General features: G+C 28.5%; 1 protein-coding gene across 1 annotated transcript in view; it reads left to right on the forward strand.

Annotated features, from left to right (window-relative positions):
* The window catches only part of LOC118447959 (protein-lysine N-methyltransferase SMYD4), a 43,734-nt gene extending 32,823 nt beyond the window's left edge, over positions 1-10,911 (forward strand). The window contains exons 4-9 of the mRNA XM_035880538.2: positions 6,577-6,784; positions 7,256-7,377; positions 8,111-8,533; positions 8,647-8,848; positions 9,003-9,218; positions 10,166-10,911. Coding sequence (XP_035736431.1) covers positions 6,577-6,784; positions 7,256-7,377; positions 8,111-8,533; positions 8,647-8,848; positions 9,003-9,218; positions 10,166-10,478 — 1,484 coding nt within the window. The 3' untranslated portion in view covers positions 10,479-10,911. The remainder of the gene's footprint in view (positions 1-6,576; positions 6,785-7,255; positions 7,378-8,110; positions 8,534-8,646; positions 8,849-9,002; positions 9,219-10,165) is intronic.
* The last annotated feature ends 6,060 nt before the right edge of the window (positions 10,912-16,971 follow it).

Below are 16,971 nucleotides of genomic sequence, written 5' to 3' on the forward strand. Positions count from 1 at the left end.
ATTGATTCTAACCGAAACTTTGATAAATCAGTTCCCTGTAACGTTACGTTCGTCGAATCGAAAACACGTTTTCACCGATGTAAGAGGGTTATCTCGGAACGGTAGTTGCCAAAGGGATGAAAATCTGTTTTCGTCTCGGTGGATTAAATAAAAAGAATCCCCTATGCTAGATTGCCATACTCATACACGCGTTATTTTCTACCCTCTTTCATAATTCTTCGGAATAGAGGGTGAGACTATATGAAAGAGAGAGAGAGAGAGAGAGAGAGAAAAAGAAAGAAAGAAAGAAAGAAAGAAAGAAAGAAAGAAAGAAAGAGAAAGATAGATAGATACGTAGGTAGAGAGAAAGAGAGACAGAGATAGAGAAAGAGAGAAAGGATTCACTTTTATTTCACATGTTAAAAAAAAAGGACAAAACTTCGATCGATCACGGATTACGAATTTTGTTTCTATTTAAATGAAATACATCCTACGATATCTCTCATGGAATTTATTCGAAAAGGTATAACGAATAGAAAAATACAATTTATAATTATAATTAATGAAGGATAATTATATAATTAATGAAGAATAATTATAATAATTATTTGTACGTGAACGAAACGATTCTTATTTTTTCTTTCTTTTCTCTCTCTCTCTCTCTCTCTCTCTTATTTTTTTTCTTATTTTTTCTTGTCTTTTTTTTCTTTTTCTTTTTCTTTTTCTCTCTTTCTCTCTAGCAAAAGAGAAAACTCGAATAGAGAATATCCATTAACGCCTGGCCAAACCGAGAACGAAATTCAGTTGTACCAGGTGTGATCATTCATGGAAGAAACTTTATTTATCTATCTATCTATCTATCTATATATCTATCTATATATCTATCTATCTATCTATCTAGAATTCTCGTGACTCTCACGAAATTGGACTGAATTAAATTGAGAGATTCTCCGATTTGTCTTCGCCGATGAAATCGATCCTTTAAAACAAGATTTTCCCTTTTCTCCCTCCCTCCCCACCCCCCCCCATCACACCGCTCGTCCCTTTCCTTCTTTCCTTCTTTTTTTCTTCCTTTCTTTCCTTCTTTCTTTCTCGTCATATCTCATAAGTTTTACTGCGACATCAATTTTTACATACTTTCGAATTCTTTTATAAATTATATTAATCTAACTGTACGTGAAAATAAATTTTCTCTTCTCTTTTTTCTATTTTCTATTTCCTTTTTTCTTTTTTTTTTTTTTTTTGTTTTTATAATAAAAAAAACTCACTCAAAGACGAAAGAAAAGCAAAAACTAATATAATTACGATGACAATAAATTGAAGTAAGATAATAAAAAATAAATAAGAAAAATTGAATAACAATAAAAAGAAAGTTTTACAATCGTATCGATTATACATATATTTATATATTTTTTATATGTTAAATTAATCCAATTATATCCAGGAAAATAAATTATATATATATATATATATATATATATATATTTCTTCTTAATCGAATATTTCCTTTTCTCTCTCTCTCTTTTTTTTTTTTATTTTTTTATTTTGTCTCACGAGAGAGATAAGAACTTGTTGCTCGTTGCCAATTATTACTATTACGATGAAATTCTAATCTCTTGCGAGGAAAGAGGGAGAGAGAAAAAAAAACAAAAAAGAAAAAAAAACAAAAAAGAAAAAGGGAAAAAAAAATAGTTAATTCGAAACGCTGTAGAATATTAGGAGGTAACATGATCGCGTTAGAGTTTTCACGCGATTTCGTATAACTATATAATCCTCTTAGACCATACGGAAAAGCTTTAAGTATCTGGAATACGAAAGTAGCTCAAAAAAGCTTCCAGATTGAACAAGAAAAAAAAATACGTACACACACATACACACGCACATATATATATATATATATACATATATAGTTAAAATAAATATAAACTAATGTAAGTTCTTTCTCATGAAAGTAAATCATCTACGAAAAATTTAAGTATTTTCAATATATATATATATGAGCCGTATATTTTGAAAGTGGCCTCCATTTATCTTCAAATCGAGATATTTAAGAGTTTGCGTTTCAATGAATTTAAAAATATACGTATAGAATACTAATGAGTTATACTACTTAAGTGTATCTAAGCGTGTTAAATTTATAGTTCCTATTAAAATAGTGGCAATTATTAAGTGAATAATATGCGTTTTCTTATCAAAAATGGAATTAGGCCACTTTCAAAATTAACAATCAGATTCATTATAAAATTTGAAGGTGCCCAAGTCCATTCAACGTAATTTAAGATGCTTCAAATTGAAAAACAAAAACAATACTCAATTTATTTTACATATCTTTAAAACACTTCGAAAACATAATTTATACGATTCAAAACATTTTTTAACTACATAACGTACAAAATTACAAACATAAATTTATTATAAAACAATTTACTACTCATCTAGATTTTGTGTTTGTGAAAGGGATTTGAAGAAATCATGATGTTCCGATGGTATATATCGTAATAGGTCAATTATGTCCTTGAATTTTGCTGTTGTAATTTGTTTGATATTTTTATAGTGGTGTCAATACAATATTTTCGAACTTTCTTGATCTACCCCAACGTGGTAATAAATTCAGGACTTTAAAATTTTCATTTTCATTCATTGATTTAAGTATAAATGGAGTTAGGTCACTTTCAAAATAAACGGTTAAATTATTGAACTAACTCTGAAAACTTATGTGTCAAGAATTATCGTATTTGCTCGGAATATAAACAACCTGAAATGCTTTACTGATAAATAAGATAAAGTTGTACATGTAATTATAGCAACCGGAAAAAAACTGACAAATGGAGTTAGACCTAGAATAGACAAATGGACGTAGTCTCTCGATTCTTTATTTCTATAGAAATAATTTTTCCCATTCGATTCGATCAAACGGTCTTCCGTAATCATCACGAAAATTCAGATAGCGTTCTATGTTTTTTGTAAAAACAGAAAATTATTAAAATTCCAATAATGTTCTTACAAAACAATATTGTAGCTAATGAACCGTCGACTCATTCTTCTATTCCTTCTCTTTTCTTTCTTTCTTTCTTTTTTTTCTTTTCTCTCTCTCTATTTTTTTTTTTTTTCTTTTCCAAGAATTTTCTTATCTCGCACAAATTCAAATGTTCGTGCAAATAATAAATATAAAATTAATACACGAGACGTCAATTGGATATCAATAAATTTTGTATTTCTATAGATAATTAATAACAATACCAATGGATACTGAATTTTTCTACAGAGATCGTAAGAAAAAATATTTGAACAAATTATAGAAGGAAAAAAAGTGTCTTTTTATAAAAATAAAATGAAATCGAGTAATTGCAAATCAGTAATTATTAGTTTCTCGATATATTTTACAAAAAAAAAAAAAAAAAAAAAAAAAAAAAAGAAAGAAAAAAAACGAATATATCCAAAATACGTCCAAATTTTTCGACGTCCTTAGAAATATACATACGTATAATCTTTTAATTTTTCTCCTGAGAAGAAAATAAAGGATGAGAACAGGTTTAACTTTCTTTTTTTCTTTTTTCTTCCTTCCTTTTTTTTTCTTTTTTTTTTTTTTTTTTTTTTCGTTATATGTACAAATCCGTAGTCGAATCGTTTTATTGTCACGAAAGTAAGAGCAATAGACGAAAAACGAGGAGATTTGTTGGCCCAACAATAGAATATTGTCGGTGTTCTTTGTGAAAGGGGGCAAAAAGAGCGATTGGCGAATCCGATCTGAAAGTCCAAGATTTGATCTTGTCGATATTACCATGTATGTATGTATGTAAACGGACATATACATGCAAACATTATGCAGAATATTGAGAAGGGAACGAAGCAATATTGTATAGAAAAGGCAGAGAATTCTTTTAGAATATCTAAAATCGTTCCTTTTTCGTAAATATTCTCATAGATAATAGTATAGTATAGTATATGTATATATACATACATATATATATATACATATATATATAGAATAAAAAATATTAAATATTAATATTAATTTATACTAATATATTATATACATATATATATAATATTATTAATTAATAATAATATAATATTTACTATTATAATATTAATATATACATGTTACATATATATTCAATTATTAAATTACTGAATTAAAATATGTGAAAGAAATGAACGTAAAATAATTGTATGGATGTTCAAGAGATAATGTGATTTACATTGTGTTACATAAAATTTACATGATAAAAAAAAAAAAGAAAGAAAAAAGAAAGAAAGAAAGAAAGAAAGAAAAAAGAAGAAAAGAAAAAAAATGTTCCATCGTTATGTATAACAATGAAAAGAAACAATGGATTAATTGCATTGTTATTTCATTATTCAAAATGAAAGATAGTACGTGTTTCGCTTAACGACGCAACAAACGAGCGGCCATTTTTAATTTATCCAAAAATAATACGAAATGAATTTTTATTTCTATTTACGTAATTCCATTACGTAATTATAAAATATTATATTATAAAATATTTAGATTATGAAATCAATACGTTTTAATTATTAACGATACGTTCGACCATTAGAAAACTACATTTATATAGAAATTATGATAATAGTATAAACTTAACCTAACCTTTCATAATTCGTTGTTGTCCATGCGATGATAAGTTGATTGATATTAATAACACGTGTAAAAGCCAAGGATCATGTAATGGATTAATTTTTCTTCGGAAAAAAATCCTTAAACTTTTTTAATATCTTCTTTTAATCACAGTATTAATTAATTCTCTCTCTCTCTCTCTCTCTCTCTCTCTCTCTCTCTCTCTCTCTCTCTCTCACTTTCTCACATATACTATTTTTTCGTCTTTATATTTTTCTCGTTACGTGAAAAACTTCACGATAAACTTTCAAAGAAAAGTCGACACACTCGTGTGAATTTCGCTATCGATCGCGACACTCGATCACGATTATAACATCGAAGTTTGCATTAATGGTCACGCGACCGAAATCATCCATTATATATGCATATATATATATATATATATATATGTATTTATGTATGTATATAATAAGACGAACGTTTTAATGTTACTTACACGATGAATAACATATAATGATTACGTATATATTATATTTAAAATGAGACGTTGACGAATCTAATATGATAAATATTTCATTCAAATTACACGAAAGTTACAATCGCAACGTCACGTTCGTTAAGGTGGACGTATTGTATCTTTCTGTTTCTATGTATGTTTATATATGTGGTGTATCTATATGTATCTATCCATCCGTATATACGTGCCTCTCTCTCTCTCTCTATATATATATATATGTATACAAATATATAATTACGTAGAAAAGCGGAAGAACGAAAATGAATATTATTTTTTTTCTTTCCTTTTCTTCCTCGTACAACGTAAAATATCATTTTCGTTGGACCCATGACACGATAAATAATACACGTAATTGATAGACGATTAATAACACCGTTGTAATTTATTAAAATAACGTTCGACGATAAACGATTTTTTTTTTTTTTTTTTTTTAATAACACTTTATATATCGTAACTTTAACAAAATGCCGATATAGAAAGAGTACAATTTTCTTAGATCTATATCTTTAGCCGGCTTTTCAAACGCGATCGTTCGTTGGTTGAAATCGTTTTATAAATATGTATACTTACGTTTAGTTAGTTTATACATCGTGTACTTCCGTAATATGTTACTTCCTTAACGTTCGTTATTAAGATGGCGCCACTAATGCATACGATATCATGGCGCGCGCTCTTTGTAGATTATTCTCGATCTGTAATATTTTCACGAGCCAATTATGATCATTGAGAAAATTCTAACGTCGATTAAACATCTCGATTAATTCTATTCGACATTAAATTCACATTATAATTGATCACGTACACAGGATAATTTCGTCGTATTAAATATGTCATTTACACACGTCGCGAATGAACGATACATTAGGGTACATAAACTTGGCGTAAAACGATTAAATCACGGAGTACGTATGTATCTATGTAAATAAGTAAATAACTAAGTAAACAAGTAAGAAAGTGAATAAGTATATATATATATATGTATATATGTATATATGTATATATATGTATATATGTATGTGACGCGCGCTACGCGATGTTACGTACTAAACGGAATTTAATCGAACTGAAGTCCGTTGTAAGACAACCTTTAAGCGGTGCCCCCTTTACGAGCGTTTAGTAACTAAAATATGGTAATAATAAAAAAGGAGGGAAATTTATGTAGATTCAAACTTTATATTTTAACTTTATAGCTGATTAATGTCACATTATTTAACGATAATACATTTCCTAACCTCAATTGGTGATTTATTATTATTGAAATTGAACGAATACGAAAGAAATAATATCATATAATTTGTAATTATCGTTATTGTCGTTAGATTTGTATTGAAAATAAAATGAGAACGAAAAGCTATTCTGTCTTCTTTTTTTTTCTTTTTTTTTTTTCCGTTCTACCATAAGATTTATCTTAGGGATTTATCGTATATAAATAAGGCACGCGAGAGTTTCTCTACTAACAAATTACAAAAGTAAAGAAAGTAATAGAACTGTTTATCATTCGCAGGTGATCTACCATTGCTAAGCGGCGGCATTAATTCAAAGCTGCCAAGTGCGTCGGCGTTACTTGAAATCCGTGAAACAAAGTTCGCTGGTAAGGAGGCCGTTGCCACTAAGGATATTTATCCTGGGGATTGTTTGGTCGTTGAAGAACCATTGGCTGCTTGTCTTTTGCCAGAGTTTTACGGTACTCATTGTCAACATTGCTTTTCGAGGTAAACGAACGATATTATTTTGTTAGTAAACATAAATGCGGTTAATATGAATGAGTTTGATCATTGTAAATGTTAAAAGAACTTTGTAACTTCGATGAAAATGAAATTGAAAGAAATCATTTTGCGATTGATCCTTGATTAAAAATTGATTTTCTATTATCAAAACTTCAATGATTTTTTATCGAACGATTCCTGTCTTTTTTTTTTTTTTTTTTTTTTCTTTTCTTTTCTTTTTATTCATTCATTATATCTCACCATTGTGCCCGAAAAAATTGGATCGAAAGTTTTACGATATTTTTTACGACGTATGAAAAAAGAAATTGAAATAAAAAAAAAAAAAAAAAAAAAAAAACAAAAATAAATAGAAAAAAGAAGAAGAAGAAGAAGAAAAAAAAAGATTATCTCGAAAATATTTTCGTATGGATCGTAAAAGATATATCCACTTTACCGATGCGAATTTCAAATTTTCAGGTTGAGAGCACCGATTGGTTGCACCGAATGTAGTACTGTAGCCTTTTGTGGAAGGAAATGCAGGGACGTCGCGGTCTCGACATATCATAAATATGAATGCAAGATTCTGGCGTTATTGATAGGTAAGCCATCTAAGATTTTCTTTGCGCAATATGTCATGTATAATGGTCAGATTTCAAGGCGAGGCTTATCCTTTCGATTGATTATCGATCGTTCCTTCGCTATAAACATATTAAAGTGATACTACTCTTTGTCGACATTATTGTTATTATTATTATTATTATTATTATTATTATTATTATTATTATTATAATATTACAGTCTTGTTTATTCGATCTATATTTATATCAATTAAACGATATAAGTATTTTGTTAAATAAATTTAAATGAAAAAATATATTACGAATATTTTGATGAATTATTTATAATGAAATATAATATAAATATGTAATATAAGCGGGATCAATATAAATAATTATAATAAATCAATTGAACTACATAATAATATATTATAATATATTATATTATGATATATTTTATGTAAATGAAATAAGAATTATTATATTTACATAAATGTTTTAATTAAAACACTAAGCATTTTTTTTTCTCTTTTTCTTTTTTTTTTTTTTTGTTAGTCGATATAATAATATTGATCACTTTTATTACAAATCACTTATATTACATTATTTGTAATGATATTTCATTACAAATACAAATGATTTATTTGAAATACTTATTAAACATTTATTTATTTTTATTTATTTATTTATTAAAATTATTCTTTTTTTCTTTTTTTTTCTTTTCATTGTTTTTTTTTATATATAAAAATCGTAATGCTTATCACTTTTTTCATAGGTTCCGGTATGAGTATACTGAGCATGGTCGCTTATAGAATGATTACGCAAGAGGGCTTAATCAGATGTTTGAAAATTTATGATATAATAGAGAAGAAATTAATTAAAGAGAATGATAAAAGCATGAATACAGTGATTATGGATGATGAGCCGAAATTAAGTAAATCGGCTAAGAGAAGACTTCGTAAGAAAAAATTAAAGGATACGTCGTATCGTAACGACGATAATATCATTTCGAATGAAAATAAATCAAAGGGATCTACGAGTAATGATCCAAATATGATAGACGTCAGAGCTTACGAATTAACCAATCATAATACAAAAAGATCGGCATCTGATTTTCTTGAGAGATCACTTATGGCGGCATTTTTATTGAAATGTTTGCAAAGGGTCAATTTCTTCGAGGATACCTCTCGTGATGACGGTAATTATATTAAAACATTATTAATCATCGAAAAGAATTTCATGTTCCACGAAAGGATAGAAAGTCTTTTATCTTTTTCCCCACCCTTATGATCTATCAAAAAATTTTCACAGAAATTCCTAATCAGAAGGAAATTATCGTGGGCTCTTTGCTCTTAAAGAATCTTCAATTACTTCAATTCAATGCCCACGAATTCTCCGAGACTCGTGTTAATGCGAATCATCGTTTCCGTGGTAGCAAATCGATATATTTAGGAGTGGCAATATATCCTACGGTAGCTCGTTTCAATCACGATTGCTACCCCGCTGTGACGAGGTAAGAGCTCGGAGAAAAGAAAAGGATAAAAAAAAAAAAAAAGAAAAAGAAAAAGAAAAAAAGAACTGAAAAAATAAGAAACTCATTGCCAATCAAACAAATATCTAATTCACGTGGATGATATATAAATGACGAATAATTATTTGAAAAATAGATATTTCGTTGGAAGGAACATCGTTATACGTGCGATTAGAACCTTGAAACCTGGCGACGTGATAGCCGAAAATTATGGTCCAATATTTACAAAAAGAAATCTCGAGGAACGTCAAAGAACGCTCTCAGGTAGATACTGGTTTAAATGCACGTGCAAGGCTTGCAAGGATGATTGGCCGCTTTTCGAAAGAATGACGAACGATTTGGCTAAATTGAGGTGAATCTATGTTAATTAAATATATATATACAAAAAAAAAAAAAAAGAAAATAAATAAATTGATTCCATGTCGTATTACCAATAGAGATATATATATATATATATATATATATATATATATATATATATATCATTATTTTTACGTAAATCGAACATTATGTCAACGTAAAAAACTCTTTTATTTATTCTTCTCTTGTTAGTAAAAATATAATTACATTATCAAAGTTATCAATATTATTATCATTATTATTATTATTATTATTATTATTATTATTATTATTATTATTATTATTATTATTATTATTATTATTATTAATATTATCATTATGAAAAAGATTTTCTAACGTTTTAAAACAAAGGATCTCTTTCAGCTTTATATTTCTAGTCTTAAGTATAATCGATCAAAATAAGATATGTAAAATAATATTACAAAGTATTTTACAAAGGAGAAACGATATAATGCCGTCAAATATTTTGTAAATAGAATACCTGAAGAGTACTTACAAATGGTATCCTTTTTAAAAGATACCTTTTATTACTCCGATTTCCTTTTCACCTCTCTGCATTGTAAGATTCCAAAGGTATCTTTCAAGAGATCTAAAGGAACCTTTACTGTTGTCGAAACGTATGCTTCGTGAACCATGGAATGGTATCTCGTTATATCTTTTTCACATATTATTTCATTTTATATACCTTTGTACTAAAAATGTAGAAAGACGTAAAAGATTTCTAGGGATTTTTATTCTCTCTCTCTCTCTCTCTCTCTCTCTCTCTCTCGCTCTCTCTTTTTCTCTCTTTCTCTATCTATCTATCTCTGTCTTTCTCTCTCTTTTTTCAGGGAAAAGTTCAGTAGGAAAAATATAAAAGATGAAACAAATAATTTTTAAAAATAATCAAACCATTAACAATTTTACAAACGTAATAATATTGTTTTTATTATATTACAGATGTACCACCGAAGGATGTAATAGATTATATCGACGAAAAGAAATTACCGATAAAACGATAAAATGTGTCGGTTGTCAGAAAAGCATCAACCTCGTCGAAAGACTTAATTCTTTGCTCGAGTGTGAGGTACTCTATGTTCAAGGATTGGATAAGATGGAGGAAGAAAAGCCTGAAAGAGCTATAGAATTACTGGTCAAAGCCATAAAGAAGTTTCATGAGATAGCTGTACCACCTCATAGAGACACGCACTTAGCGGAAATTGCATTGGGTGCTTGTATGTCCGACTCTGGAAACACCTGGAGGGTAGCTTAAATGTATTAATGTATTTATGTATGTATGTATGTACGTATATGTATGTATGTATCTATGTGTGTATGTAGATGAGAAAACTCGTATTTGATATGAAAACTTTTCAACTAGCTAGAAAGTGCAACAACGATGCTGGTAAACATAATATGAATGAATATTATCATAAATTTTGCAATAATTATCATAAATTCATATTAAAGATAAAACAATGGATAATAACAGACAATGGTTTCGTACGTATGTATATTATGGACAAAGTTTTAGGCACTTTCCACTCGCACTAAGTATGACAGACAAATATCGACAGATTAAGTGCATGCCTTAGGTTCCTATCTACCCATATATATATATATAGGTATATATATATATATAGGTATATATTACCCCCATAGAAATGATAATACCAGTACCCGGTTTGTGTCAAACTATTAAGTACATAAATAATAAAGTACGATGAAAGAGAAGTTTCTTCTTTATATATATATATATATATATATATATATATATATATATATATATATATATTTATATATATTTATATATAAAAGTTCATATAAAAATAAAAATTACTTTGTAACATTTGTACGATAAAATAATTGCTCACTGCTTGCTTCAATCAATAAACTGTCGTCGAACGAATGTACAATTAATTAAAGATATTAATAATCGATGGAAATGTGCTGGAAATGAAAGTTATAAAATTAACATGCGCATCGATGACTCTCGTTTCGAAATTTATTGAAAATAATATCTCATGAATAAATAAAACGTATGCGAGAGATAAAAAAAAAATAGAAACGAAAGCGAAAATAAAAGAAAAAGAATAAAAAAAAAAGCCATCAGCGTGTGATTGATTTTCTATGGTAAAAAAAAAAAAAAAAAAAAAAAATATATAAAAACAAAAACAAAAATAAAAACAAAAAAGAAAAAATGATAAAAAAACTTCTTTAGTTCACGAAAAGTAAATATAAACAAAATTGAAATGAGTACCGATGGAGAGAACTGAAAACGCTAGAGAAGTTGTGTCGTTGGAAAGAATAAAAAAAAAAATAAAAATAAAAAATAAAAAAAAAAAAAAGAAAAAAAAAAAGTGAAACGCATAGGTAGAAGAAAAAAATAAAAATTCAGTGTACAGACACGATCTGTCGTTTCCAGGATTATAAACATGAATTCATCGTAAACAGAGATACATCATCGGCACAGATCTCGGGTGGAAGGAAGGAAGGAGGGAGGGAGGGGGAAAGAATGAAAAATGAAAGGAACAGCGGGAAAGGGGGAGGATGATAGGTAGGGTTGAATACTCGGTATGATGGTGTTTTTTGTTTTGTTTGGTTTTTTTTTTGTTTTTTTTTGTTTTTTTTTTTTTTTTTTTTAAAAAGAAGACCATTATATTCTTTTTTTACGATTGGTAATTTTACGATTTTTTTGGTAGATTTATTTTTTATAATGCACATGTTCCGTGAAAAAATTAAATTCCGTATATGAAATTAGTATTTAGAGTTTCGCGTTTCGGTACAAAATTCATTAGGGGGGTTGGGGTGGGGTGGGGGTGGGGGCAGTCGACGGACGTTACAGGAGACGTGTTTTAAAAGCGACGCCCACCTCTCGCACCCATCGAAAATCTTTAGATAACGACATTTTATTCGAAAAATGAACGCCTCCTCCTCAAACTGGTATCACGAATTTCTTTTATAATTCACATTTAGCTTTAGACTGACCACCCATCATCATCATCATCATCATCATCATCATCATCATCATCATCATCATCATCATCATCATCATCATCATCATCGTCATCATCATCATCATTATAATCACCAACGTTATCATTCATTCTGTATGACCACATTACAACACATCGGTATATTACTTTTGTTCTCGTTACTTCTTTTTGTTTCCTTTTTTTATTTTTTTATTTTTTTTTATTTTTTTTTTAGTTTTTTTTTTTTAGTTTTTTTCATTTATCTTGCGAAAAAACTGAACTCGAACTAATTGACAGTCACGTCGTGATACCCATTTTCGTTTCTTTTCTTTTCTTTTCTTTTCTTTTTTTTTAGTTTTTTAGTTTTTTATTTCTTTCCTCCTTTGTTTATTTATTTCTTTCTTTCTTTATTTTTTTATTAATTCATTCACTCATTTATTTTATTTTATTTTACTTCATTTTAATTTATTTATTTATTTATTTATTTATTATGCTGTGGTTTTGTTCTTGAAAACACGACAAAGATTTTTTTTTACGTCAGATGTACAAAGATAATATTCGTTTCGGAATAGAAAAATGAGATCGAGCGTTTTTCTACTCGATCCCAAAAATTCTCGCATTATCATCTCTCTCTTCGCCATAAACTTGTTTCCTTTTTTTTTTTTCTTTTTGCATGTTCTTTGTTTGTTTCCGTTTTTTTCCTTTTTTTTTTCCTTTTCTTTTCTTTTTTTTTTATTTTTATTTTTTTTTTTTTATTTTTTTTTATTTCTTTTTATTTTTTTAATTTTTTTCCCTTTAATTTTATTTCATTTATATCTCTCGACAGTTGAAACGCGAATTTTCGTGATTTCGTTTCGCTCGCGTTTCCAAATGTAGTATATTTAACACGCGTTAAATACGCCTGCGATAAAAACAAACAAACAAACAAACAAACGAACAAACAAACAAACAAACAAACATTGTTTTTAAACGTACGCTTTTTGCCATTATCGATTTTAAACTTCGCGCAGCTTGCACACAGGATTGTTGATATATAGATATATGCATATATATATATATATATATATATATATATATATATATACATTTATATATGATATATATATATACATTTATATATGATATATATATATATACATATATATGATATATATATATACATATATATATATCTAGCGCGCATACATTTCAGATTTCAATGACGCTATCTGCTTAAAAATGATTGCACGTTTATAATGTCTTCCACTCGTCGGAATAACGTAGACAATATCTTTTATATTATCCATACATCATAATACTATTATGCTTTAAAATTGTTTGTATGTTCTTTCTTTCTTTCTCTTTCTTTCTTTCTTTCTTTTCTTTCTTTTTCTTTCTTCCTATCTTCCTATCTAACCTTCCTTTTTCATATATCTTTTTTTCTTTCTCCTTCTTCTTTTTTATTTAACTTCGACGTTCATCATATTTAACACACGCATTGTTCTTTTTCACAAATCAATTAGAACGACTTTTTTTACTTGTTCCTGGTTTACTTATTGTATTTTGTTTTCTTCTGTTCCGTTCCGTTTTAATTTACGTCAATTTTGCAAGCTCGAGATTCGGCTGGATATACACACACACACACACACTCACACTCTCTCTCTCTCTCATTTTTGTATCTCCTCGTTCTATTCAGTTTTTTTTTTCTTTTTTTTTTTTCTTTTTTTTGTAATTTTTATTTTTATTTATTTATTTATTTTTTTTTTTTTTTTTGTATGATGGAACGCGCGGTTACGTTACTCAACGTAAAAAAAGAAACAGAAAAAGAAAATAGGGGCGAAGGGGGGGGAAGAAGGAAAAAAGAAAACAAAGAAACAAGCTCGAGCGAACATTGTTAAAGGGGGGGAAGTGGAGGAGGCGGAGTGGAGAGGGAAGGGAGGGAGGTGGAGGAAGAGGATTTAATAGATCGAATGAGCACAAAATGAGGAGGGGGAGGGTGCAGAAGAGAAAAAAGGAGAGAAAAAAGAAAAGAAAAAGAAAAAAAGAAGTTCGCAGAAATGCAAGAGAGCGTGTCGTGTGTCCCTTTTTTTTTGTTTTTTTTTGTTTCGTTTTTTGCCTTGTCTTTGTCCTTTTTTTTTTTTGAGTGCTCGAACGAAATCATTCAAATTACAATGATCATTATATTCAACGAGGAATTGTTAAAAGGAGAAAATTTTTTCAAAGAATCTATAATAAGATCTATTGCATCTAACACGTGTCTCGCATTATTACACCAACCACAATGAGAAGAGAAAGTCTTTGCTTTCTTGAATTTGCAATTATAAATGAACGTAACCGCACGTTGAAATTTTTCTTTTTTTTCTTTTTTTTTTTTTTTTTCCTTTCTTTCTTCTCCTCCGCGCACCACTTAGCACCGCATACACGCGCGCGCGCGCGCACACACTCTCACTCTCTTTATCTATCTCTCTTTATCTCTATCTATCTCTCACATTTCAAAACTGCGTCGGATTTTTTTTACACACACACACACACTCTCTCTCTCTCGCACTCTCTCGCTCTCTCTTTCGGTATAATCGCTGCAAAGGTTATTTGAAATCCCAATCACGAATTGACGACTACTTATAAATTGTTACACAAAATCAAACATATTTGATAACGCTACGAGGACTCAACACACGGGTTATTTCTCTTTTTCTCTTTTCTTTGCTTTTTCTTTTTTTTGGCTTTTTTTTCCTTTTCTTTTCTTTCCTTTTTTTTTTCTTATTTTTTTTTTGTTTTTTTTTTGTTTTTTTTTTTCTTTTTTTTTTTAAACAAACAACTAACGAACAAATAAGGCGAGGAATGATACTCTGGAGGGGGGGGACGCAATACGGACACCTCGCTCGTGGTGTGTGCATGTGTGTTTTTTCTTTTTTTTTTTTAAGTTGTTATCATCAATAAAATGTATGAATGATATATACATTTTTAATATTTTAAAGACACTCACTCTCTCTCTCTCTCTCTCTCTCTCTCTATCTATCTATCTATCTCTCTCTCTTTCTCTTTCTCGAAGGACGATTATTCTCGTTGGATCTCTTCCGTTGGCTAATATACGAAAAACAAAGGATTACTTTAACGCCGATTATTAAAAAATTAACTTGGTTTTTGATAAGATAGACAAAAATAAAAATAAAAACAAAAACAAAAAAAAGAAAAAAAAAAAATCAAATGACGTTGCCGAGCCGCAGAGACAACACACCTCGGTTAGCCATTTTTGAAAAGAAAATCATATATTTTATTTTCTGATTCTGTACTACAAACTAAAATTTTAAAAAGATCTCACATGCAAAGTTGTATAAATTTTCTTCTTTTTTTTTTTTCTTTCTTTCTTTCTTTCTTTCTTTTTCTTCTTTTCTTCTTTCGCTTGCTTTTTCTCTCTCTCTCCCTCTCTCTCTTTTTTCTTTTTCTCTCTTTCCTTCTTTCTCTATTCCTCTCTCTCTTTCTCTCTCTCTCTTTTGCTCTCTCTCTCTCTCACTCCATTGACAAGTCGTAGCAAGTATTATGCATCGCATTGTCAATCGAGTTTATTAAAATGTACGGCTATTTCGGCGTTCATATTCATCGATTTCGTGCGTGTATAACAACACACAAACACATACACGATCAATAAATTTGATTTAGAATGATCTCACGCGATAATGATAACTGGCTGATGATGTTTTTTTCGTTAACCTCGGATCAATCTGAACGTCAAAATACCGTACATTATTATTGGGATTGTCTCACGGATTTATAATTATTAACATATAATAATGTCCAATTAATAGTTATCAATAATGAGTACACGCTTTATGTCTACCAATGTCTAAACCCGCCAGGGGATGACATTATTATTATTGCTACTATCAATTGTTAAAAAAAAAAAAAAAAAAAAAAAAGAAAAACATTTTTAATATAAGCGGCATTACAGTAATCGTGTCTCATGATGATGATGAGCCGCGTGTACTTGAGTATTCTTTATATATATATATTCATATATATATATATGTATATATATATATATAAAAATAAAAATAAAAAAAAAAAAAATAAAAAAAAAAATTTTGGATATTTATTATGTCCAAATGTTTTACGGCATTCCAAGTGACAAATTGTACATTATATTTGTTTTATCACATTGCGCGCGCGCGCGCGCGCGCTCCTTTGACGGCTCCTTTGCGTATAAATATATCAGGGTTAAAAAAAAAAAAAAAGGATAAATCAATTCAATTAAATGCCAACTTTCACAACGGATTTCTCACGTACGAAAAGACGAACGATTTGTAAGTTGTTTTTACTCGCTATTTAAGATTTCAATTATGTTGTTCTTTTTCCTTTTTTCTTTTTTTTTTTTTTTTTTTTAAATCATTAAGATTATTGCGTCATCGGGCTTCGTGTACACCTACGACCATTTTTTTTTCTTTTTTTTTTTACAAACATCAGGAAGAGAAATGGGAAAAATCTCAGCAAACTCAAAAAAAAAAAAAATAAAAGATATTGTACAAGAAACGTTTCAATGAGTTTCGTGAGAAAAACCGAAGAAAATTAAAAAAAAGAAGAGGAAAAAAAAAAAAAGAACGTGTTAAATAACGAATACAAAAACTAGAACAAAAATCAACCCTCTTTTTATTGCAGACAAATCAGTCGCTTTTTCATCTTTCTATCTCTTTCTATTTTTTTTTTTTTACTTATTTGTTTATTCAATTATTTTATTATTTTTTTTTTTTTCTTTTCTTTCTTTCTTCCTTTCTTTTCCTTTTATACATCGTATACGCCTGCGTCTTTTTTCTCATT

The sequence above is a fragment of the Vespa mandarinia genome, chromosome 22 (genome assembly GCF_050613455.1).
Source record: "Vespa mandarinia isolate Hongniang chromosome 22, ASM5061345v1, whole genome shotgun sequence".
Taxonomy (NCBI): Eukaryota; Metazoa; Arthropoda; class Insecta; order Hymenoptera; family Vespidae; genus Vespa; species Vespa mandarinia.